At 46.7% G+C, this 25,088-nt stretch overlaps 1 protein-coding gene across 1 annotated transcript in view; it reads left to right on the top strand.

The window, feature by feature from the left end:
• PARM1 (prostate androgen-regulated mucin-like protein 1) overlaps positions 1–25,088 on the top strand; it is a 113,279-nt gene that overhangs the window by 55,881 nt on the left and 32,310 nt on the right. The window contains exon 2 of the mRNA XM_036078001.2: positions 19,214–19,933. Within this exon, the coding sequence (XP_035933894.1) occupies positions 19,214–19,933 (720 nt within the window). The remainder of the gene's footprint in view (positions 1–19,213; positions 19,934–25,088) is intronic.

Genomic DNA, 25,088 nt, shown 5'->3' on the forward strand with positions numbered 1-25,088 from the left:
AATCCTGCCAACCACCAGGTGAATGAATTTAGAAGCAGCTCCTTCCCCAGTTGAATCTTGAGCTGACTGAAGCTCTAGATACTTTGTTTACAGCTTTGTGAGATACCTGGAGACAGGGGACCCAACTGAGTCCCATACTAATTCCTGACCCACAGAAACTGTAAAATGATACATGTTGTTTTAAGCTACTCAGTTTTGGGGTAACTTGTTAGGCACAGTATATAACTGATATGCCAGGAGAAGGAAAATGGAATCTATATAAGGATAAATGTAAAATACTTTTGCCCTATTTTTTATATATCTTTATAAGATAATTGAGTGTTTAAGGCAAAAGTAATTTTATAACAAATGAAGAAATGTATGGCAATTTTTTTTTTTTATTTTTGTGACAAAACAGATCAGTGGTTGTTTAGAAACAGGGTGAGATATGAAGAAGGATGGAATTTCAAGGGGGCACAGGGAAACTTGGAGGCAATGGATATGTTCATTCTCTTGACTGTGGTGATGGTTTCATAAGAGTACACATATGCTAAATCTCATCAGTTTTGTATACTTTAAGTATGTGCTGTTCATTGTGCATTACTTATATACTCAAAAAAGATATGAATAAAAGAATAAAAAATAAATAATAGAAGTTTGGAGAAGGGGAAAGTCCATGTAGGTTGTAATTATTACAAAAAATTTCACAAAGGACAGAAGACCGAGCAACAGAGTCAGGCTTTGGTAAAGTGGTAGAAGGAAGGCGGGGAGACACTGAGGCAGAGGGTAGAGTACTCAAAACCAAGAAGCAGGAAGCGGTATTGGTGTATGGACGGGGAGAATTAGCCAGAAAACCACCTTCCTCAATCTTCCAAGGGTAATTTCTTCCTGAAAATCTCCATAGGGCAAATTCCTGTAAGTCTAAGACATAGATACTATTAATTCCAAGAGATGTTGATACTTCCTGAGCCCAGAAATTAAGCTACTTATACTAAAACAATATCAAATCCCCTTAAAACAGACACTGTCACTTAAGTAAGTGACATTAATTATCATGGCATGGCCTTCCAAGGCAATTTCCCCTCATTAATTACTCTATGATAAGGCTGGATGCCTTAGTTCAGCTCATTTATGGCTGTTGCATCCCATATATTTAAAGGTTTACTATTCTATTTTAGCCAACAAAAGATAAATCAATAAAAGCAATGTAAATGGTGCATCAGATTGTCCCTACTATAGACTTACAAACCAAAAATACTGGGACTCTTTCCCCAGTGGAAAGATGACCTCATAGATGACTGTGTATTTACTATGGGGTGTACACTGTTATTATCCCGGTTTTACATTTGAGAAAACCAAGGCACCAAGAGATGAAGTAACTCCCCCATGGTCAGAGAGCTACTGAGGAGCAGAGCTGGGGTTTGAAGAGGGTGGTCTGGCCCCGGAGTGCCATGTTGGTTCTGCAGACCCTCAGGTGTTCAGGCTGTGTGGGCCCCATGATAGTACCGAGAATGACATGAAAGGAGCCCAGTCCACAAGACCCTGAGTGCACTCACAGCTCTCCGTGTCCATGGCCCCTGCCTTCGTCCTAGACCGTGGCTTCTCTTCTCTGAAACGGCCTCCAGCTGCCTGCCCTAGCTCCAGACTTGTCAGCCTCCAGTCAGTTCTCTGCTCTCCCCAGAGCGATCTTCCAGAAGCTAAACACTGATCACATTGCCCCCCTGTTCAGAATCACTGGGGTGGAGTCCAAAGCTCATCCATGCCATCTAAGGCCCTACACGATCTGGTCCCAGATCCTTTGGCATTCTAGGTTCCAGACATGACATGAGACTTCATGCTGTCTCATTTCTGGCATTTGGTACATGATGCTCTTTCCGTTTAAAATACTGCTCCCCCTTCTTCCCACCCTCCCTGTTCTTCATGGACTAACTTCTACCCATCCCTCACATCCAATCTGAGAGGTCACTTCCCTCAGAAATTCATTACTGACACCCTGAGCCGCGTGTGCCTGAGGCCCTCCCTTGATGTGCGTGCCCAGTGCCCTGTACCTTCACTAATTATACAGCAGTCTAATTGGTTCACTCCCCTGAATATTAAGCTCTGTGAGGGCAGTGACCTTGTTCGTTATTATATCCCCTGCACTTAGCATGGTACCCAGCACATAGTGGGCTCTAAATATCTCTTTTAATTAGAGGATAAACAGGGATTGAGTTTGACGGGATATAGAAAACAAGAGTGAGAGAGAAATCAAACTTTCTTCTAATACACCGGACCTAACTAGTGCCATTGGCAGCACCAAGAGGTGTTTAGGAAAATCCTTTGGGAATTGCTCAGGTTAGACTGGGGCCTGTGGAATCTGGTTATGATACGTCATCTGAGAAGAACTGATCTGTATGCAGCTGAAATGATGGAACAAGCTCATTTGTGAGGCTGGAGATTCCAACTTGCTAATGTTAGCCTCCTAAGATTTTACCACTTTTTTTTTAAAAGAAAATCTTGCTTTCCTGTCTTTGCTTGGTAGTGTTTACTTAGACTGATTGTGGCTTTATTACAGTGAAACAGAAATCGAAGTTATTATCAAGCATATTCCTCTCTAGGTCGTGTGTACAACCACACACAGAAAGGAGAATTAATTTTCTCTGCATTGTTCAGAAAGTTTGCTTGTATCTTTTTTATTCTGCTGTTCTTTGCTTAGGCTGTAAATGAAAGGACGGATTTAGGAGAGAGAAGCCAAAGCCGAAATGTTCTTGATTCAATTACACAGCAAATAGGAATGCTATTCCTGATCTGGCAAAGAATAATTTGGCTTTTCTATACATCATTATTTGATAAGGACTTAGTGAAAGGTAGATTTTCTGGATGAAGACTTGTGAATGCAATCCCAGCCCCACAGCCATACCAAGCCAAAGTGCTTCTGCTTCCGCCTGCAGGGACCCAACTAACCGTTGATATGTGCTGTGAGGGTGAGATGTGAATCTGTCACGCTCAAAGTAGCCTCAGAGCCGGAGAGAGGGCGCATCAATCGTCTGGCTGGCAGATAGCCCCTGCCAAAGGATATGTGGGCATCTGTCCTCTAATCTAAAGAATGACCCACCCATTTCCCTCTGGTTAAACATCTAAGGAATTTGTATGTTTGGCTGGACTCTGTGTGTGTGTGTGTGTGTGTGTGCGTGCGCGTGCGTGCATGCGTGTGTGTGCGTTCATATGTAGCTTAATATTTCACCAGAGTGCAAACAGAGTGCTTCCCTTCTAGCCTCCACATCTACAGGAATAAGATCCTCCTTACAAACAGACCTGAAGGATTACTTGAAAGAGTTAGACATACCGGAAACCAAACCCCTGCTTTGCCTCTTGTGGGCTGTGTGACTTTGGATGAATGGATAAAGAAATTATGGCATATATATTTATATTTATAATAATTCAGCCTAAAAAAAAATAAAAGAGATCCTGCCATTTGCAACAACATGGGTGAACCTGGAGGACATTATGCTAAATGAAATAAGCCAACACAGAAAGAAAAAAAAAAAACCAACTTTGTGACCTCACTTATATGTGGAATCTAAAAAAGTCAAATACATAGAAGCAGAGAGTAGTAGAACCGTGGTTACCAAGGGACTAGAGGTGGGGAAATGGGGGGAGAGGTGGGTCAAATGATACAAAGTTACAGATACATAGGATGAATAAGTCTAGAGATCTAATGTATGGCACCGTGACTGTAGTTAATAATACTGTACGGAGGGGCACCTGGGTGGCTCAGTCGGTTAAGCACCTGCCTTTGGGCTCAGGTCAGTATCCCAGGGTCCTGGGATCGAGTTCCGCATGGGGCTTCTCCCTCGGTGGGGAGCCTACTTCTCCCTCTGCCTGCTGCTCCCCCTGCTTATGCTTGCTCTTTCTCTCTCTCTCTCTCTCTGTCAAATAAATCAATAAAAAATCTTTAAAAAGAATACTGAATACCAGAAGTATGCTAAGAGAGTAGATTTCAGGTGCTCTCATCTTACACACAAAAAATGGTAACTTACATGAAGAGATGATATGTAAATTGGCTTGACTGTAGTAATCATATCACTTTATATATATATATGTATATATATGTATATATATGTATATATATACATATATATATAAAATCATCATGTTATACTCCTTAAATATATACTGTTTTTATTAAAAATAAAATAAAAGGAACTTGGCTAAGGGGAAGGGTGATGACAGGAATAAGGGAAGCCCGGAGGAGCCGGTTTGATGGGGAAAGGCAAACCAGTTGCTGGACTTAGTGAATTTGAATGCAAAGCCCAAAAGGCATTTGGAGATAGAGCCCTGGAGCCCGGGAGAGAACAGCAGGCTGGAGAGGTAGACCTGGGAATTGCTTTTAAAATAAAGCCACAAGGTAGAGCTAGCTGCCTCTGCCCCAGATGAAGCCCGTGTGTGTTCCGGGCGTCGCTGTGCCATCCCAACATTGCCACAGGGGACTTAGGAATATATTAAGGAAGTGGTTCAGAGTTACTTTTTGAATAATTTTTTTTCTAAGCAGCCACACTTACAAATGCATTCTAAGTCAGTATACCGAAAGCAAAATGCTGCTTCGGGTAGAGCTACCAATTTTTATACATCTTCCGCAATTCACCCAAGTTAGCTCGCGTCGCCAGCTTCCGTCCTTCCAGACTGATGCGTTTAATAGCACCTGTCAGCAGTGGCTGCAGAGTGGCATTTTGATGGATCCCAGAGATTTTCATCAGAACCCGCTGGACGCCACAAATGGTGCCAGGGGCACCTGCCCCGGTGGCGTTGCTGACACTCCTCCCAGCAGAGGTGGCCTGGCTGCGGAAATACTGGAGGGAGAAGCGGCTGGAAGTCGGTTAGCAAATGAAACCCTGAAGATGATGTTTATGTGGCTGTGTGTACCCAACCAGTGATCTACGGTATTATAAGCAGAGATGTAAACTCTGTGATTAAAGGGAGTAAGCTAATTCTTTCTGGAGCAGTGAATGTGTTCAGGAACAAGAGCCTAAGAGAGTCTGGAGTTTTAGGCAAATTAAAAATCAGAAAGCTTTCTTTACACAAGTGACAAATTAGGAGGTAATTAATCACATTAAATGAAAATTCACCGTGGAATTCCTTCAGCCAGTTTCCCTCATCACTTAAAGAATTTGATTAACATTCATTACCCTCTTCTATCAAGCATGGTTCCTCATAGTGATTTCAACTGATTTGGTTCATCATAAGGAATATTTCTGCAGAGAAGATTCACTCCTACAAAATTAACAGGGTCCCCTAATGGCACATAAACTGGAAATAAGATTTGTTCCCACTTAGGTTCTGTTCTTCATACCTTCATGTGAGCTATGAGCTTGCACGTGTGACTGCAAGCTCCTCATGACCAGGGTCCCTTCTCTTTCCTCAGGGAAATACGGGGACTTGCTTCTCTATTCCCCTAGGATGGTGTGCCTCTCTTTCTTTTTCCTTGGCTCATTTGTTTTGTTTCTTAAATTCCACATGAGTGAAATCACATGGTATTTGTCTTTTTCTGACTGATTTATTTCTCTTGGCACAATAAACTCTGGCTCCATCCACGTCATTGCAAATGGCAGGATTTCATTCTTTTCTATGGCTGAGTAATAGTCCATTATATATATGTATATCACATCTTCTTTATCCATTCATCAGTCAATGGACACTTGGGCTGTTGCCATAGTTTGGCTATTGTAGATTATGCTGCTATAAATATTGGGGTGCATGTACCCCTTCAAATGAGTAGTTTGTATTCCTTGGGTAAATACGTGGTAGTGCAATTGCTGGATCATAGTAGGGTAGTTCTATTTCTAACTCTTTGAGGAACCTCCATACTGTTCTCCAGAGTGGCTGCACCAGCTTGCATTCCTACCAACAGTGCAAGAGGGTTCCCCTTTCTCTGCATCCTCACCAACACCTGTTGTTTCTTGTGTTGTTGAATTTAGCCATCCTGACAGAAGTGAGGTGATATCTCATTGTGGTTTTTATTTGCATTTCCCTAATGATGAGTGACGTTGAGCATCTTTTCAGGCCAACGCTGTAAATTTTTAGACCCGTTGTTTAGGAGACAGTTTAAAAGGCAGAAAGAGAGCTAAAGCATAGAAATTAAAATTAATTAATTCAGTGTGTTATTTAATAGTCTACCAATCCCTTTCACCTTGTTGTTTATCTGCTTCTGTCTCAGTGTGTTCAGACTGCTGTAACAAAATTCCACAGACTGGGTAGCTTAGAAACAACAGAAATTCATTTCTCCCAGTTCCAGAGGCTGGGAAGCCCAAGATCAAGGCACCGGTGTTGTCAAGTTCCGTTGAAAGCCCTCTTCCTGGTTCATAGCTGGTGTCTGCTCTGCGTCCTCACAGGGTGGAAGGCACTGGAAGCTCTGTGGGGGTCTCTTTTATAAAAGCACTGATCCCATTCATGAGGGCCTACCTTCCCGTGACATAAGCACCTCCCAAAGGCCCCACCTCCTAATGCTATCACATTGGGGGTTAGGACTCCCACGTATGAATTGGGGGGTGGGGGAAGACACAGACATTCAGACCATAGCACCAAGCTTTCAGCATGCTTGGCAAAACAGATGATCTGTGGGGAGAAGTAGTGGTAGAGGAGCAATCATGGCCGCGCCAATATCAGAAGTCTTTATTCAGAAGGGTCAGGTACAGAAGGCATTAATCATCAACATGCACGAGGGGGAAGTAGAGTCACATTGCAGTGGTCAGTGGAAAGGCTGTATGAAACATAAAACACATTTATATCACTTCCGGTATGCCTTCTTCCGGAGCAGGCACTCAACAGGGACTTGTCACGTTGGACCTAAACAAACAGAAGTCTGTTTACAAAGTAAACTGCGGTGTGAAGTCTAAAATTTGAAAATAATAGGACGGTGCCATTCTGGTGAGTGTGTTCTTGCTTGATGCGCTGCCGCCCCCCCCTGCCTCACCCCCCCCCCCCCCCCCCCCGACACTGAGGAAGGCGGGCAGCTGGTCTAAGAATAACAAAAGGCGGGTCCCTGGTGGTTATTCGGTGCTACTTACTCAGCGACTGAAGCCAGTCAGCCTCATTCAGGTCATATCAAGATTCACGGTGAAGTTGCCCAGAAGTTTCTGAATGTTTGGCTTTTTTTTCAATAAAGTGGAAAAATATAAATTCCCTTTAGCTGGGTTTTTTGTTTTGTTTTGTTTTGTTTTCCTTTCTGAGGCATTCTGTGGGTGTGGGAGGCAGCTCAGCTTTCAGAGGCATCAGCCTAACGAATGCCTCCAGGAACGCTGACAGGTCCTGTTACCTGTTGCTTCCTTGAAGGATGTGGGGAGCTCTCTGGCCCTGAGACTCACAGCTGATGCTATGAAGAGTGAAAGTCTCCCTCTGATGGGGCCTGCAAAGTGCCTTTTGCAAATTATTAGCAGATTAGAGGAGGTGAAGGCACGTGGGCCCAGTTTCCAATTAGACAGAGGTCAGCACAATAGCCTAATATTTACTGAGCTCTTACTCTGTGCAAGGCGTTGTGATAGGCCTTTTTACATGGTCTGTCATCTATATTGCAAGTGATGGAAAACCTGACCAACAGTGCCTTACCGCCCAAAGGCATTTATGGTTTATTTAACGGGAAGTCTGGAGATAGGCAGACCAGTCTTGGCTTGGCAAGATCAACAGTATCATTTTGGAGAAAGGCTCTTTCTTTCACTTTCATCCCTAGTGGATTGACTTTCAGCCTTAGCTTCACAAGATGGCTGCCCCTATGCCAGACATCACAACTGCATTAAAGTCAGGAAGGAGGGGGAAAGAGGAGGTACCATGGGAATTTCCCTTTCTTACATATTCCTTTTATAAGGAAACAACATTTTTCCAGAAGCCCCTTAACCTACATCCCATCAATCCCGCTGTGCAGAACCTACATCCCATCAGTCCCTGCAAAGGAAGCCAGGAAGGGAGCATTTAACTTTCATAACTTTCATAGCCTCTATAGGGAGGCAGGCAAGAGGGGATAGGGAGTGGATGTTAGCTTAGTCAAACAACAGTGTCTGCCTTTTATGGATTATTGATTTCATCCTCACAATAGCTCTATGAATGGAGTACTGTAGATACCCCAGTTTGCAGGTGAGAAGACAGAAATTAAGCAATTTGCCCAAGATCAAGCAGCTGATAAGTGGTTTGGCTTATAGCTTCCACCATAGCTGGCAGCCATCTAGCAAGATGGTTAGGAAGGCAAGTCACTGAGATAGACTGCCTTCTAGACTCTGAATCCAAGCTCTACTTCCTTTTAGTTATATGTCTTGAGGCGTTATTTAACTTCTTTTCACCTTGGATTGCTCATTTGTAAAATGGGGATAACCTTCCATTTATGGTGAAGAGTCAGTGATGTAATACTTGTAAAGTACCCAGAAAATTTAGCTTGGAATAAGCACTAGCAACTTGTTAACTAAGAATCTATGAAGCAGGCTCATTTATAATAGCCCCAAACTGGAAAGGACCCAAATGCCCCCCATTGGCAGAAGGGATCAATAAATCGTGGTGTAATCATACAGTTGAATACCATGCAGCAGTGAAAAAGGATGGGTTATTAATAAACACGACAACACAGGATAGTCTCATGGTGAGTGAAAGAACCCAGACGTAAACAAGTGCACACATATGACTCCATGGATATGAAGTTCAAAAACCGGCAAAACTAATCTATTGTGACGAAAGTCAGAAGAAGAGTTCCCGTTGGGAGAGTTATGTCTGCAAGAGGGGATGAGGGAACTTTCTGGGCTGCTGGAGAGGTTCTGTATCTTGATTTGAGTGGTGGTTATGCCGGTATATACACATGTAAAAATTCATTGATTTGTATACTTAAGATGTGTGCATTATACTGCACATATGTTATATTTCTATTTTAAGAGTACATAAAAAATGTTAAAAAGAGAAAACCAGAAACGATGAAGCATACCTGTTTACGCTGACTGGCATTTCTGGAGGACACTCTTAGAAAAAAATGGTGGCAGGAAGAGGAAGGAGGGCTATTGGTCTTCTCTCCAAAAGCCTCTGCTGCACGTCCCCCTCCCTTCAGAGGAAACTTCCTGAGTCATTTGCCCAGTCATGGGGATGTGTTTGCACTGGAGCCATCCTTGCCCTCTTGCCTGACCCCTGGGTGGTCAGTGGTGAACTTTAGTGGGGCGGCAAAAAGAAATACATCTGATTGCATTTCTCAGGCATTATCCTGTAATGAGTCAGATTGCCTACTAATTGACCAATACGAATGCCAGGATGCATCAGCCTGGGATGCCCCCAGTAACTGTCCTTCCAAAGGCAGACCACCATAGAGCTGACCACCTAAAGAGCTCCAGCTCTTTGTGTGGAACAAGAGGTCATGGATGCTGCCCTCAGCTGACCTGGGGACAATGTTGGGGGAAGAAGTGGGCAAGTACATTTAGGCTGAGAAGGCAGTGGTGCCCATGGCCCAGGGCTGCCTCAGCCATCAGGGCACTTCGAAACCTGAAAGAAGATCCTCTGAAGGAAGAGGTTCAGAGTCAGACCAGGACAATATTAGTGGCTTTCTTACATTTTATACTTCGCAGGGGCTACAGGGGATGGGAAATAACCTATTTGTCCTTTGCGCTTCTCAGGGATAGGGTGGAAGGAAGGGTATGCCACCCCTCACCCAGGCAAGAGACTACTGCATTTTACAAACACCCAAACACAAACACCTTTTTTTCTGTTCAATCCCATGAAGGTGTTTTTGTTTTTGTTTTTGTTTTAATTTCAGAAATTGATAGAACAAACAGAAGAGGGACAGGGTTGCTGAATTGTGCCCCCAGGCCAGACAGTGTGGCCAGCAAGCCCTCCAGTGAGTGTAGAGAAGAGAGAATCACAGCCTCAGCTCTGGGTCAGCGGAGGAGTGGCTGCCTCTACTTAAATTTGGTCACTGCAAGTCACCCAGAGTGCTACCTGCACTCCCTCCATCCCCTGTACTTGGGAATGCCTGAAAATCCTGCAAAGTGAGGCCTGGGGAGAGGGAGCCTGCCCACCAATGCTGCCTGGGAAATGTGTACAGGGCAGGCTCCATCCTGGGTTTGGGGGGCCCAGGCCCGGCTCTGGCCTGCACTGCCCCAGCAGGTCCCCGGCCCCATGCGTTCCCAGGGCACCAGAGGGATCCCCTCGCTGTGGCCTACACGGCCCTGGATGGAACGCAGCCTGGGGCACAGACACGAAGTAATGTATAGCAGTTACATATTTAGACATTCTCTGTGCGGACCTTTGTGTGTGCTCTGGTCCTGGACCCCACAAATGTTGGGACTGGACCTTTGGAAGGGAAGAATGAGAGAACCTGACGCTTGTTCAGAAATCCCCCTGCTCCCTGATGGAGATGTTAGGTTGTCTTCTTCTTGGCACACGCCCATATTCCCCGCAACCACAAAGCAGCCAACGAGAAGGTTCTCGCCCTCCCTACTTTGTCTCTTTCTCTCCACTGCTCCACCCTGAGGAACCCCAATACGGTACCTTTGGAATTTCGGGTGCCTGTGGGCATCCTTGCTCAGCACAGCCGCTTCCTGAGACCAAGCACCACAGTCCCCACGCAACCAAAGATAGTTTTGGGGGGACATCCTACTGACAAAAGACAGTTGTTGCTTCTGGGGCAAAGAAAGAAAATGTTATATTTTTTTTCTCCAGGAAATACAACCTTCTTCCCAAATGTTATTCTGTCATTAGCATTCCCAGCACCCACAGGGAACCCAGTGATATCATGAGTCCTGACTTTATGGAGAGAGAAATTGAGTCATACACCAGGTCTGTAGGTTCTCATTTGGTGGCTCAAAAACAAAAGCGTTTTTCCTCTTTTTGGACTAGGATTGCATCTCATTTCCATAAACAAAACACTCGGGAGAATTGGCTTTTCTACTTCAAACAAGTGTCTTCTTAAACACAGTTTGATGGCTTTGGGACATACACATTCCGTCTAGATATGTGATAGCCTTCAAATACCATACAGGCGGACCAGGCTCTGATTAGTGATGGTTTTGCAGATGTTAGATGAATCTTCTGGAGTGGTGGGTGCCCTCAGTTGGGAATTTTTGTGAAAGTCCCTAACAGTGCCTTCACTCAAACTAAAGAACACAAAGACCTAGTTTTGATATTAAAAAATATCTATCATCGTAAGATTATTTTTACTCCCTCTTTTTCTGTCTCTTGCACAGAAGGGTAGCCCACTCAGTGAAGAAATGGTAAGGCCAGCCTGTGTTTGGGCCAAGTGACCGATGGCCAGCCTTTTGAGGGCTCTGTGTAACTCTGGTCTGTATCATGCCCGCAGAGAGGAAAGTCCTGCAGTCTCCAAAGTGGAAATAAGCAAGCAAAAACAGCAAACGTCTGCTTGGAGACCCATCTACAATTTCACATGAGCTGATGGTTTTTATGGAACTTACAGACAGATCAAAGGGAAGATGCATTTGTCCTATCAGGGCCCAGCCTATAAGCCAGAGAACATTTCTGTTTTTCAAAGGGTCGAGAATCCATGTTTTCACTCAATGAATATTTATTGAGTCCCTTATCTGTGCCAGGCACTAAGACACAAAAAACAAGCTGCAGTCCCTATTAATAGGGCTCCCAGACTGATGGGAGACAAGCATGGAGAGAAATCATGGCTCGGTATAATGTGTGCTACAATTAAAATCTGTGCGAAGTGCTGTGACCCCGTCAAGTTAGAGAATACTCTACAGAGGGGGTAAGGCTCCCGAGTTCTCAGAATTGGGATGGGGAGAGGGATTCGGGGTGGGAAGAACAGCACAAGCAAAGGCAGGGAGGCAGACAGTAGGGAATAGTTCAGTTTGCTAAAATATGTTTATTTTAGGAATCATTTGAATTCCTATTATGAGCCAGGCAAGGAGGATGCGTGGTGAGCAAATCCACCACGGCCCATGTTCCGTGTGCATTTTGGAGGCTGGAGAGGGAGGCGTGCGTTAGACAAAGCTTCCTGTAAGCAATCGCATAGTTAACACGCTGAGGTCAGTGCTAGCCGGTGAAGGTACAGGGTGCTCTGAACCCAGGAGGGCTTGGGGCTGGGAGAGGGACGGATTTCGCAGGAGAGTCAGCAAAGGCCCTTCAGCTAACACTGGCATGATGAACAGGAGGAACTCAGGCAGAGAAAAGAGAGTGCTGTTTAGGCAGAAGGAATAGAATTAAGGGAAAAGCCTCGTGTGTTTGCGGGCCTGGTGGGGAGCAAGGCTGGAGGGGCAGACTGGGGCTGGATGGTGGAGAGCCTCCAGGCCTTGCTGATGAGGGAGCAGAGGCTAGCTGAAGACAAAGCATAAGCTGACACCCCCCACCCCACCCCCACTCCTGGGTGGGACATATGTGACATTCTTCCAGGAATCTCCCAGCTATCTTAATGTTAATACCTTGCTAGAGGGGAAAACAACCTTAACTTGACAGTGGCAAGGCCTCTGGTATCTTGTAGAGCGCCTGCGTGGCTCAGTCGTTAGGCGTCTGCCTTCGGCATGGGTCATGATCTCAGGGTCCTAGGATCGAGTCCCGCAGCGGGCTCCCTGCTCAATGGGGAGCCTGCTTCTCCCTCTGCTCGTGCGTGCTCTCTCTCTCTCTTATTCTCTTGCTCTCTGTCAAATAAATAAATAAAACCTTTTTTAAAAAAAAGCATATGAAAGTTCTTTTGAAACCTCCCTTTTCCTTACTCCCCCCAACTCCCGAGTACATAATCATGACCCCTCAAGACCCCAGGGCAGCAGCTCTTTCTGCCCACGGGTCCTGTCCCCGTGCTTTAATAAACCACCTTTTTGCACCAAAGACGTCTCAAGAATTCCTTCTAGGCCGTGGGCTCCGGACCTCACCTATATTCCAAAACCCCATCATTGCGGGGCATTTGAAGTTTTAGCCTCAGGTCAGGGGGAAACCAGCGCAGGCTGCCCATTCTCCTCTCAAGCCTCGGGGGGTGTGATGCGGCCCGCTCGCGCTCGCGGCGGCGGCCCTCTGGCTAACCTTAGCGCTCGTTGAGCGCGCAGCCTCAGCAGCCGTGGGGCCTCTGGCAGGCAGGCCTGGCGTGAGCCGGGAGACCACAGCAGAGGCACCACTCAGCCTGACTTGGCAGCAACGGGAACGGGCCTGAGTGCGTTTTGATCGAGTTTCACTGAATTTGCCAAAGCTTTGTCACATGTTTCCTCAGGTACTTGACAAGCCAAGGGCAGGAAAGGACATGCAGGGGGGTGGGAGGGGGATGGGTAAGCAGCACCGGCAGTCGAGCTACCTGGGACTCTGGCACTGGTCCACGCTGCTGCTCATGAAACCCAGGAAAAGGTGACACTTCGGGGCGTTCCTCGTGCACGGGCTGCCCATGCGGCCGAATGTCGCTGACACCCGGTGGGGGCCAGGAGGCGGCAGCACGTGTGCAGAATGCAGCCTCTCTACCCTGGAATATCTCAGCACGGGGAGAACTCACCTACCCAAACCTGGCGGCCCCCAGATCCCTTCTCCTAGCAAGGCAAGAAACTGGGGATCGAGCCAGACACCTTGCTCTCGCACATCAAAGAGACAGAAACTCTGATCCTGGCCTCTCCCATAAAGGACAATGTACATGGAAATGAATAATTTTCTTTCCAACTAAGAATCCGCTTTTTTTCTGAGCAACAAGCGGCCAGCTCTTCTTGCAATAGCAACCTGACCAAACTTCAGGAAAGACTGCCATTTGTCAGCCCACTAGGAGGAATTTCAGATTAGGTGAAGTTGGCCATCATTCCCCCAGAACTCTCCTCTGGGCCAAGTCTAAGAGATTTCCGTCCTTGAGTCAGCCCAGTTCAGGCACGTAGGCCTGTCGCTGCCCAGGCGGGACACACCACATCTGGCGATGTCACTGTTTTGGAACAACGCACATTCACCTCTAAATTGAGAGTAATGGGTTCGATTTCTTCACTCTAGTTTTTCTGCCATTTTTCTCAAGGAAATATGAGAGCTAATTCTTTCCTTCAGGGGAAAGTGGCTCTATTTGGAATGGGAAGGTGTATGGGGCACTGCATGATTTCAGCTTGTTCAGCTGCCCGGCCTCCCATGGGGCCCCCCCACTTGCTTACCTGCTACAGTACATTCTACCACTCTTTTCCAGTCAAGGACACAGTCTGATTCTGTCCCTACACGATTCTTTCTGGGCCACATAGCCCAGCTACTCCTCTTAGAAGTATGAGTTCACTTACACCACTTCCTGCATCCGTCCTCCATGTATCAAATGAGGAGCTGTACTCACATCACAGAGCCCCTTTCTAGCTCTAAAAAAATTTTTTTAAATCCTGACAAAGTATACATCCTTATCTGTTTGACTTACACAGTTTGATATTCCCTTGGAAACACAAATCCATCATGTGAGAAAGCAGAATGATACTTCCTTAGACTATTTCCATGACTCTGAACGTTGAGGTCCTAACCCCCAGTGTGATGGTATTTGGAGATGGGGCTTTGGGGAAGTGATTAGGCTTAGATGAGATCGTGACGGTGGGGCCCTAAGGATGGGATTAGTGCCTTTATGAGAAGAGACAGCAGAGAGCTTGCTGTCTCTCCCTCGCTCCATGAGAAAAAGTGGCCACCTATAAGCCTGGAATAGAGCTCTTACCAGAAACCGAATGGGCCCACACCTTGCTTGAACTTGCCAGTCTCCAAACTGTGAGAAGTAGACTCCTGTTGTTAAAGCTGCCCAGTCTACGTGGTATTTTGTGCTGGCAGCCTGAGCAGAGGAAGATAGCAGGCATTCCCTAGGATAGTCCTAGTGGGCCTTGGATGTCTTCATGCTGCAAGAAGACCCACCACCACCATGCGATCGCAGCAGTATGGAATGTACCATCAAATAAGGCAGAGCAGAGGCTTCTAATGCCTTATTCAAGTGAAGATGACCAGCACTGTCACAATCTCCTGCATTGTTGTTTTGTTAGGAGTAGGAATTGCTTGAACTGGACGTAAAGTATTTTAAATAAGTACTCAGAAGGTAGCCATGGAAGATGAATGACCACCTCCAGTCCTCTTTGGAAGCAGGAAGGTAGGAGTTATAATAGTATACTAGTCAGAATTAAACAAGGAAATAGGTATTTCTAGCAACAAAACCAATTACTGGAGCATGTTCTTTTCAGCACTTTAATGATTTTCATGGTCCAGCTTTTAGCTCCACTGGAAATGACAAAGCAGGTGTCACCCTGAACATCATACACCTTCAGTGGCATCTTGTGTGTTCCCATCCTTTCAGAACCAACTCAAATGTCATCTCTTCTGTGACTTTTCTAAATGTCATTTGAAAATGACATTTGTATACTTTTGCATTCCACGGTCCCTATGCAGAATGTATCCATCATACTTCAGGGCTCCCACTGTCACCTGCTTTTACTTCAGTGAGGCACTTGCCACATCATATTACAGGAAGGTGTCCTTTCTGTCCTGCTGGATATTGAATCCTCTGAGGGCAAAGCCACAGGCATAGAAGCTACTCAGTAAAGGAATGAATGAATGAATGAATGAATTAGTGAATTAGTGCTCCTTTGTGTATGACTCATTCCTCACATATCCCAGGCTTCCAAAGGCTCTGAATCAGCTACCAGACTGCGACCGTCTCCGTCTCCATCTGCCCGTCTATTATATGATACTATCAACAGTAGTTAAACATCGTCATCTTGGGGTTTTGGCCACAGAATAATGAGCCATGGGAGCTACCAGGATGCAGAGCCAGTAAGCTCCAAAGGTCCCATATGAAGATCCAGCATTTTAATAATATTTTTCCCAACTGGTGTTCTGTCCATATTTTAAGGTTCTCTTGCTCTGTATTCATTCTGAAATCGTTGACACTTCAGAGCTGCCAAAAGTCCAGTATAGCAGCATGGACTATTATGTGGCCTAATATAGGAGGTCTGCCCTCCTATTTACTAGGAGCGTAACTTATAGTTTATGATCTTTACCGACTCCTTTTCAGTAAGATAAAACCGAGTACTTCGATAACAATTCAAACGTCAAATTCAGTTAAATATGAGAAAACCGTTTTCAGAATAGATTCTGTAGCACAACTTTTCATCAGCTACAGCATCTACCGTGTGCCAGAATGAAGAGGTAAGCAGTGTTCCCCCAAGTGCCCGAATGCCTCCCCATGTATCTATCCCCCCTTCCTCTGTGCTGGAATCTAGCCCGTGTTTTATTGCTTACGAATTTTGATCATGGTTGGCCATTACCTGTAGGCTACCCGCAAGGAAACGTCCTCTGAGTATGGAGGGCTAACGAGTCGAAGACCTAACATGACATGAGGCGTAGGTAGGTATGTGTCATTGTAGAATGACAGAGCCTGAGGCTGACTTTGAAAGCAAGGTTCCTGCGCTCGTGTGACACCAGGTAGGCAGCCACTCCTGAGGTAGCTCTGATGGATGTGGCCATACTAAGTGATATGTAGAAGAGAATAGAGAGATTCTGGAGTATTTTTGGATAACGTTCTTAAGTTAATTCATCTTCCTTCCTCCCTCCCTCTTTCCCTCCCTCCCTCCCTTCCTTCTTTGCTTCCACAAGGACTTACTGAGCACTTACCATGACCTAGACACTGTCCTAGGCTTGGGGGAAACAGAAATGAATAAGACCAGGTCCCTGGGCCCTCATGGAGCTTACATTCTGATAGAAGAGAGAGATAATAAGTAAATAAATAATAATATGATTTCAGGAAGAAACTTTTATTTTATGAAAAAAAATGAGCAAAGGGTATAGTGGTTCCTCAAGAAATCAAACATAGAATTACCATATGATCCATTACTTCCACTTCTTGGATATATACCCAAAAGAATTGAAGGCAGGGTCTCAAATGGATATTTGTACACTCAGATTCATAGCATTATTCACAGTTACCAAAAGGTAGAGACAACCCATCAAAGTCCATCAGTGAGGGGCGCCTGGGTGGCTCAGATGGTTAAGCGTCTGCCTTCGGCTCAGGTCATGATCCCAGGATCCTGGGATCGAGCCCCGCATTGGGCTCCCTGCTTGGCGGGGAGCCTGCTTCTCCCTCTCCCTCCACTGTTGCCCCTGCTTGTGCTCTCTCGCTCTATCAAATAAATAAATAAAATCTTTAAAAAAAAAAAAAAAAAGTCCATCAGTGAATGAATGGATGAATACAATGTGGTCTATATATACAATAGAATATTATTCAGCCTTAAAAAGGAAGGAAATTCTGACACATGTTACAATATGGATGAACCCTGAAGACATTATTCTAAGTGAAATAAATCAGTCATGAAAGGACAATTGTAATATGACTCTACTTACATGCATTACCTGGAGCGGTCAAATTCATAGAGACAGAAAGTAGAATAGTGGTTTCCAGGGCTGGGGAGAGGGGGGGAAAAAGGAGAGTTACTGTTATTTAATGGTACAGAGTTTCAGTTTGGGAAGACGAGAAAGTTCTGAAGATGGGTTAGTGGTGATGGTTGAACTTAATACCACTGAGCTGTACACTTAAAAATGGTTAAAATGGGGGACCTGGATGGCACAGTCAGTTAAGCGCCCGACTCTTGGTTTCTGCTCAGGTCGTGATTTTAGGGTTGTGAGATCAAGCCCAGCGTCAGGCTCCACCCTCAGCGTGGAGTCTGCTTGAGACTCTCTCCCCCTCTCCCTCTGCCCCATCCCCCCCCACCCTGCACTCCCTCTCTCTCTGTCTCTCAGATAAATAAATCTTTTAAAAAATGGTTAAAATGGTAAATGTTATACGTATTTTAACAATTAAAAAATTAATCTTTTAAAAAATAAGCAAGGAGCTGGAGTAGGAATGATTTTAGTTAGGATCATCTGGGAAGGCTCCTCTGAGAAGGAGGTGGCATTTGAGCCGAGACCAACCTGAATGATGAAGCGAGCATGGGGCAACGTAGGGGATTAGTTCGGAATTTTGTTCTAAGTGCAACAGAATGACTTTGGAGGGTTTTGACTAGATAAAGAACATGCTCTGATATACCACTTTAAGAGATCATACCGGCTGCTATGTGAAAAGTAACAGAAAGGGAGAAAATCTGGAAGGCAGAAGACTAATGAAGAGATTATGGCAGTTGTCTCTGCGAGTGACTGGTGGCTCGGGTGATGTTGAGATGATGCGGGAGGTGGGGAAAAGTGGTTGGGTTGGGATATATTTTCAAGGTAGACTCATCCTGATTCGCCAATGGATTTGATATGGGGTGTGAGGGAAAGAGGTGCATTAAGGGTGATGTCTCAGTTTTTAACTGAACAGTTGAGTGAAAGAAGGTGCCAACCACTGAATAGAAATGACTAGGGGAAAAGCTAGTTGGGGGATGGTGAGGGGCATGGGGACTCAATCAAAAGATGGTTTACATAAAAAGCACAAGCAAAATCCAGGACTAGCTGAGTGATAGCACATAGAAGCCATTCATTAAGTACTTGAATGGATGAAAGAATTAATTAGTTAATTAAACGGAATGTGTAAATGGAGGGAGGAAGGAAGGAAATTAATTCTAAATGTTACAAAATGTGAAGGAGAACATTTTGCAAAATGCTATGATTGTAAAGACCCCAAGCTAGAATTTGAAAGAACTAGGTTCCAGTCCCAGATAATTTTTCCAAACTTCAGATTCCTCCTCTCAGCTTTTATTCTGGGACTTCGTGCCTTTCCCCCTTCAAAGGCAATGTGTTCACATCTTGACTCATCCCACCAGCAAGCCCATAGCCCTGGTATCCCTGTGCATAAATGCAAAGCGCGCATGCGCACGCACATACACACACACACACACACACACACACACACACACAGACGCACATACGCAAGCAGAGCTCACAACCTCTGGGGCAGGGAACAGCCAATCCATGAGCCCCTCCACCTCTGCACTCACCAACCACGGCCTCCCCACCCTCAGCACACACGCTAGGCATCCCCGCAGGTATTGGGGTGCAGGCCCCATAGCAATCCAGATAATTCCCGGTAAAGGTCAGTTCCCCAGAGAGTCTCACTTTTTAAGGGCACAGTTTTAAGCAAGCAGGAGACAAGATTAGGTCATTCCATGCATTGGCTGGAAGTGTGTCGACTGACCCACTAATCGTTCTTACTGGGCCTGGAGGCTGGTTCCCACTGATAGTCACAAAGGGAGGAGGGAGCAGTGAGTGGGCAGAAAATATTCACAAGTCACCTTCACAGTTGGGAGGGCATGATGCAAAATGAGAAAGACCTGTGGAAATGCTCTGAAGCAGGCTTCCCTCGGAGGTTTTCACACACTAACCACGTTTTGTGCCGGCTCTTCCACAGGATTGAGGGTACAGAGCCTGCCTCCGTCAGCCCCCTTGCCCAGTTCTCTTCCGGCAACCGCTGTCCCTTCCACGGCCATCTGGACGAGCTCTCCACAGAGCCCTCCCGCCTCCCCGACCAGTGGCACTCCCAGCAACTCGGTCTTCCCAGCCACAGCCTCGGCGCCAGCACCTCTGCTCCCCAAGAACATTTCCACGGAGCCCAGAGAAGAGGAGACGACGAGCGGCCCGGCCTCTCACCGGGAAGGCACGAGCACAGACCCCTCACCAGCTGGCGGTGGGGTGCACTCAACAGCCACTCCCTCAGAACACAGCTCAAGCACTCCCGAGGAGGCAAGCGCGCCCCCCACAGGGTCCCAGCACCCCTCGGCGGCCCCCACTGAGTCTCCCACCCTCACCTCCCCTCAGGCTCCATCCTCATCACACCCACCCCTATCAACCTCAGCCCCGGAGGTTTCTTCTGCCTCCTCGGCCAGCACCAATCACAGCTCTGCCGAGACCAGCACCAAGCCCACCGGAGCCCCGACCCCACCAGAGGCCCCAGCAGAAGAGCACAGCTCTGCCCACACACCCACTTCACATGCCACAGCCCAGCCGCTGCCCGCGGAGACAACACCCCAAGCCACGGTGCCGGCCAAAGTGACCTGTGTGATGATGGACATGGAGACCACTGCCTCCCCTGGGGTGAGCATGCAGGAAGTGGAGCATGCGCTAAGTTCAGGTGAGTCTCAGTCACCAGAACACGGAGGGGTGAAGAATGCAGTTCCATTAACCCCACCCAACTGATCTCAGTTTGAATTCTGGAGAGCCAAGCCTGAGCTCCATTCGCCAGAACTGCCACCAAGGTGCAAACGTTGCTTTTAGTCACTTGATTAACTTCCACATGCTGTCTCACTGATTGGCGCCACCGGTCCTCACGATGTGTCTTCCCATATATCACAGAGAATGTCCATAGGGGAGACAGTGTAAACAGAGGGGTTAACTGTGTGGCTTTTCGGCCGAGCTTCCTAGGTTTTAAGTTCTGGCTCTGGCCCTTGGGCGAGTGACTTCATCTTTTTGTATCGTTATTTTTCCTCATCTATAAAATGGGGACAAAATAGGTTCTGTTGGACATGATTCTTGTGGGGATTAAATGAGATGACCTATGAAGTGCTTAGAACAGTTACCAGCAGGGAATAAGTGCTCAGGAAATGTCAGTTATTAGTATTTTGCTCGGCCTATTAATGAAGTGCTTACCTCATGGAAACCAGTCAGGCCAAGTAGGATGGGGGGAGGGGTAGAGAACTTGCTTATTCTTTATAGTCTCTGATATAGTTCATGGGAAAGGCAATAAATTTTACAGGACATCGCATTTGTTTTTATTCTCCCAGCAGTCCTCTGAAGTCAGTATTACTCTTATCTTGATTTTGCAAGCTTAGAAATTAGGGTGGAGAGAGATTTAGGGTCTCTTCTGAGGTCACAGGCGTCTGGCATTGACGTAAAGACGGTAAACTTTAGGGTATTGAGCAGGAAAAGGCTTCAGTGGGAGTGTTTGTCCTCCCGAGTGAGAAACAGTGAGGTGAGAACAGCCAGAAGGTGAAGGGGGGAACAGAGCTGTGGCCCCTCCCCTGGGGAACGTTCAGAACACAGCCACATGACTAGCTGGGGTCAAAGGCATGGCTGTGACGGAGGAGAAATGAACATCTTTTAGCAAACAATCAATAAGCACCCCCTATAAACAGAAACTCCCATTAAGAGAAGAAGTGGGGAGAGAGGGCTAAGATGAACAAGATATGATTCCTCAGGGAAGAGCTCACAGTTTACCAGGAGATAAAGTCCCAAAGAATTGTGTATTCTTATTTCAAAGGCCCAGGATATCTGTGAGAGTCCCAACGAGAGAGAGAGAGAGATCCAGTCACACTGGGATAAAGGAATTAATCACAAATTCTTGCCTGGGGTCTGGGGAAACTACAGGGGAGCGTAATAGCAGAGCCATTGTGAGTCAGGCCTAGGAGGAGGGAACAGTCACCAGAACCCAGAAGGAGAGTCTTGTAGAACAGACCACCTTGACAGAAGCAGTGACTCTTGGTTGAGAGACACCGCTAACCCAAGGTTCGTCTCCTGGGAGCGAAGGAAATAAACCTTCTGCCCTCCCTGTCTCCCTTCCCTCTGATACGCAGCCAGAAGCCAGGAACAGGGAAGCCACGATGTCGTCCATCCCCCTCAGCCTCCCGGAGGGCTCATCAGAAGGCTGGAGAGGGGCACAGCCAGTTCGAATGTTGATTTCCTCTGTGCAGCCCCCATCCCCACTAGCACCCTGTTTACACCTCCGGCCGGCACTCACCCCACAACATTTAGATGTGCATTTTCTATCTCCACACCAAGCCCACGCCCCCACTTGCTGGTCCCAGTGCGCCGGGACCATCTTAACATGGACCCAGTTACCCTGGAACAGAGTGGGTATTGACGTGACTCCGTGTCTTAAGGACTGTCCCTAGCAAAGGGGCCAGCAAAGTACAGGCTCGCGGGGGTCCTGAGCTCTTCTCTCTGTCCCAGTTCGGGCCCTCCCTGCCACGCCCCTGTGACATAGCTTCTTCAGTTTTCTAGCTGATCTCCCTTTCTCCACGTTCTGTCCCCTCCAGGATACTCCAGACATGGTAGATTCATATTCCTGAGCACAGACTCTGAGCTTGGCATTCAAGAATCTCCATAATCTGACACAACCTACTACTTTCCGTGAGCACCCTCGTTCCATGGGCTGGATTAGCTAAGACAGTCTAGTACCAGCATTCTGGCTTGTGTTGTAGAACCTGTGTCTTGATTTCCTCAATTCTAAGCCAGCAGGGTCAAGAGGCACAAAATTAGTGACGGACCTGGGTCATGAGCCTTTATAGTTCTAGGGAATACCGCACCCAGGAGCAACCCCAGGGTGAATTAAGGAAGGACTGAGGCACTGACTTGAGAAGAGATATGGGGGAGCAGGGTGGAGAGAGATCGGGCCAGGGTACATTTCGTAGCCCAAAAAGGATTTATCCTGGTGATCTAGTAAATCAAAAGATATTTACTGTGCATCTACCAGTATACTGTGCTTGAGGCAAAGAAGGAGAAGACCGGTCTTTGAGATTTCATAGCTTCAGTAGAGAGAAAAGGGCACGACTAACTCTTCATACCACTACTATGACCACATTAGTTTCTAATCTGAGAAGGAACTGAAATGGGTAGAAGGATCTTTGAGCAGATGGGATACAATCTGTTCATTTCAAAGGTGAAGAAATTATGTCCCGGAAGTTTGGAGGGGCTCGTCTAAGGTTACCCCGCCCAGGGGCAGAGCTGGGCCCGGAGCCCAGATCCTGAAAACCACGATCAAGCCTCCTTTCAGCAGGCGGGGCTCGCTGCCCGGCTCCTTCCCCAGCCCTGCAGGCCAGGGGAACCCAGAGACTGGGCTAGCAGATTAGCGTCTGGGGCTGTTCTCCCTGAGAGATCCCTGAGCTGCCTTCATAGTGGCAGTAATTATACCACACTTCCTTTTCGCATTTTGTTATTCTGCATGACGTTCACCTGGCGTATTTTTATTCCTCCAAGGACTCGTCTACTCCACGGATATCTAGCCGTGGTCAGCAGTGAATAAATCTAAAACAAGGTAAATTCCATGGCAGTGAAATGTGACTAGGGGCCGAGGGAAGGTTCCATGATGCAGGGAGCCCAGGAGCTGAGTCCGAGGAGAGGAAGGGAATTGGGACCTAAAGAGAGCCAGGGCCAGGGAGATTCAGGGAGCCAGAGCCGGAGGAGCTGAGAATCCACATAGCAGCTGCAGTCCCCGGAACTGCTCTTGCGGAGGACGGGTCCAGCGCCTTCCACCTCTGCCAAGTCTAGGGGTTGATGTGAGGCCCGGCTTGACCCCACCTGTCAGCAGCATTGGCCGGGGATGGGCACTACCCTGGGCTTTGAGGCCCTGTCTCCCCCTGGCCTCCAGGGCACATCTCTCAGGTCTTCACCTGCCTGGCTGAGCACTCCTTCCTTCGCCCCTCATCCTCCTACCCTGCAGCTCCCCAGGGCCAGTCCTGCCCTCCTCTGTCCCGACCTCTCCGCACTCACTCCTGAGATGATCTCATCCCGTTGCAGGACTTAACATGCCATCCATTTGCTGATAACTCTGAGACAGAAAGTTCTATCCCTGTTTTGTTTCAGTGAACTAAAGTCATGTAGAGCCGGCTGTCAGCTAACTCATATCCCCCATGCCTGGCTCGTAGGCGGCTCGCGCTGAATATGTGTACGGTGAGTTCCTGATCCTCAGCCCTCCGTCTGCTCCTCCCTCACCTTCCAGAAACCCTGGGCTAGTCCTGGACTCCTTCTTTCCTCACAGACTCCTCAGGCAGCCCATCAGAGCCCAGGCTCCTCTCGGCCCTCTCCCTCTCTCACTGGTATGACTTTAATATTCCTATAACGGATCCCCACTAGCTCTCCCTTGCCAGAGAGATCCTTTTAAAACCTAGGACGGACCCTGTCACTTCTTGGCTCTGTGACCCTTCTGTTGCTTTCCCTCCAAAGCACAGCCAAAGCCAAGTCTGTGTCCCACCTGCAGTGCTCCCACAATCTACCCCGTGCAGTGTCTCTGCTCTCCTCTTTTTCTGCCACGTTTACCTGCAAACACACCGGCAGCCTTACTGTTTCTGGAATATACTGAAGACACTCTTGCCACAGGTCCTTTGTACTTGCTGTTCCCTCTGCCTGGAAGATTTTCCCTCTAGGTCTTCAGTGGCTCACTCCTTTTCACCCATCAAGACTTTGTTTGGCTGCCATCCCCTCAGTGATCCCCATGAGCCTTTCCCCTTACCCCTGGGTGAAATAGTCATCCCATCACTGTTGGTCCCACTACCCTGACTTATTTTCCTTTTGATTACTTACCACTTTCTGACTTTATCTCATTTATTTAGCGAGTGGGTGTCTGTTTTCCACCGTTAGACTGTCAGCTCCATGAAAGCAAGGAACTTGCTCACAAAGAGGAAGATGTAGGTTACATCCCCGATCCCTAGGACAGAGCCTGACATGTGGGAGACCCTCAGTAACATTTGTTGAATATGTGAATGAAAGAGTCAGTCAACCAATACCAGAGAGGTTGCTTAACCTCTCTGAGCGTTGATCATCTCATTGGTAAGGTGAGATAAGGATAGTATCCCCATGACGAGATTATTGTAAGGTTTAATTAAGAAATTTAGAGCTTAGTGGCTATTGACCAATGGTTCAGTCAATGTCTATGATTGTTATTTCTCTGTGATTTATCATCATCATCATTATTATTGCCATTTTACTATCGTTACTATTATTTTTGTCATTGTCGTATTTATCATAATGAAGAATGCCCACCATCTTCAACAAACTTGTATTGAGCTTTGACTGTGAGGCTAGCTACTAGGGGTTTGGCCATGAGTAAGACATCACTGTCCTCATGGAGCTTACAAGGTAGCATGTGCACAGCATGGCAAGTAGCCTAGTTTAGTGGATCCCAGATTGCATGGAAGGGGGAATTTGTAGAAGCAGGAAGCAAGGTTTCAGGACAAGTGTTAGAGGAACCTGAGTAGCAGGATGAGGTGATTTATTTTACTTACCAGACCATTGATAGTCATCAAAAGCTTTTGATTGGGGGAAGAAAATGCTGAGAATCATATTTTAAGGATACTCCTGTGGCAGAAATAGGTATGGTTAAGTTGCAGGGCGTTCGGTACCGGAAACACATAGACCAGTTTCTACCTGGTTTCCAGTTTGCCATTGCTCCTGATAGACCATGTCACTTCATTACTCTGACGTTAAGGGCTCTTAGCTATAAACCAAATACAAGAAAGGCAATCTTTTGGGTCCTTTTGGCTTATCATACCAGGAAATTGTGTATTACAATTATC

This window comes from Halichoerus grypus, chromosome 3 (assembly GCF_964656455.1).
Source record: "Halichoerus grypus chromosome 3, mHalGry1.hap1.1, whole genome shotgun sequence".
Taxonomy (NCBI): Eukaryota; Metazoa; Chordata; class Mammalia; order Carnivora; family Phocidae; genus Halichoerus; species Halichoerus grypus.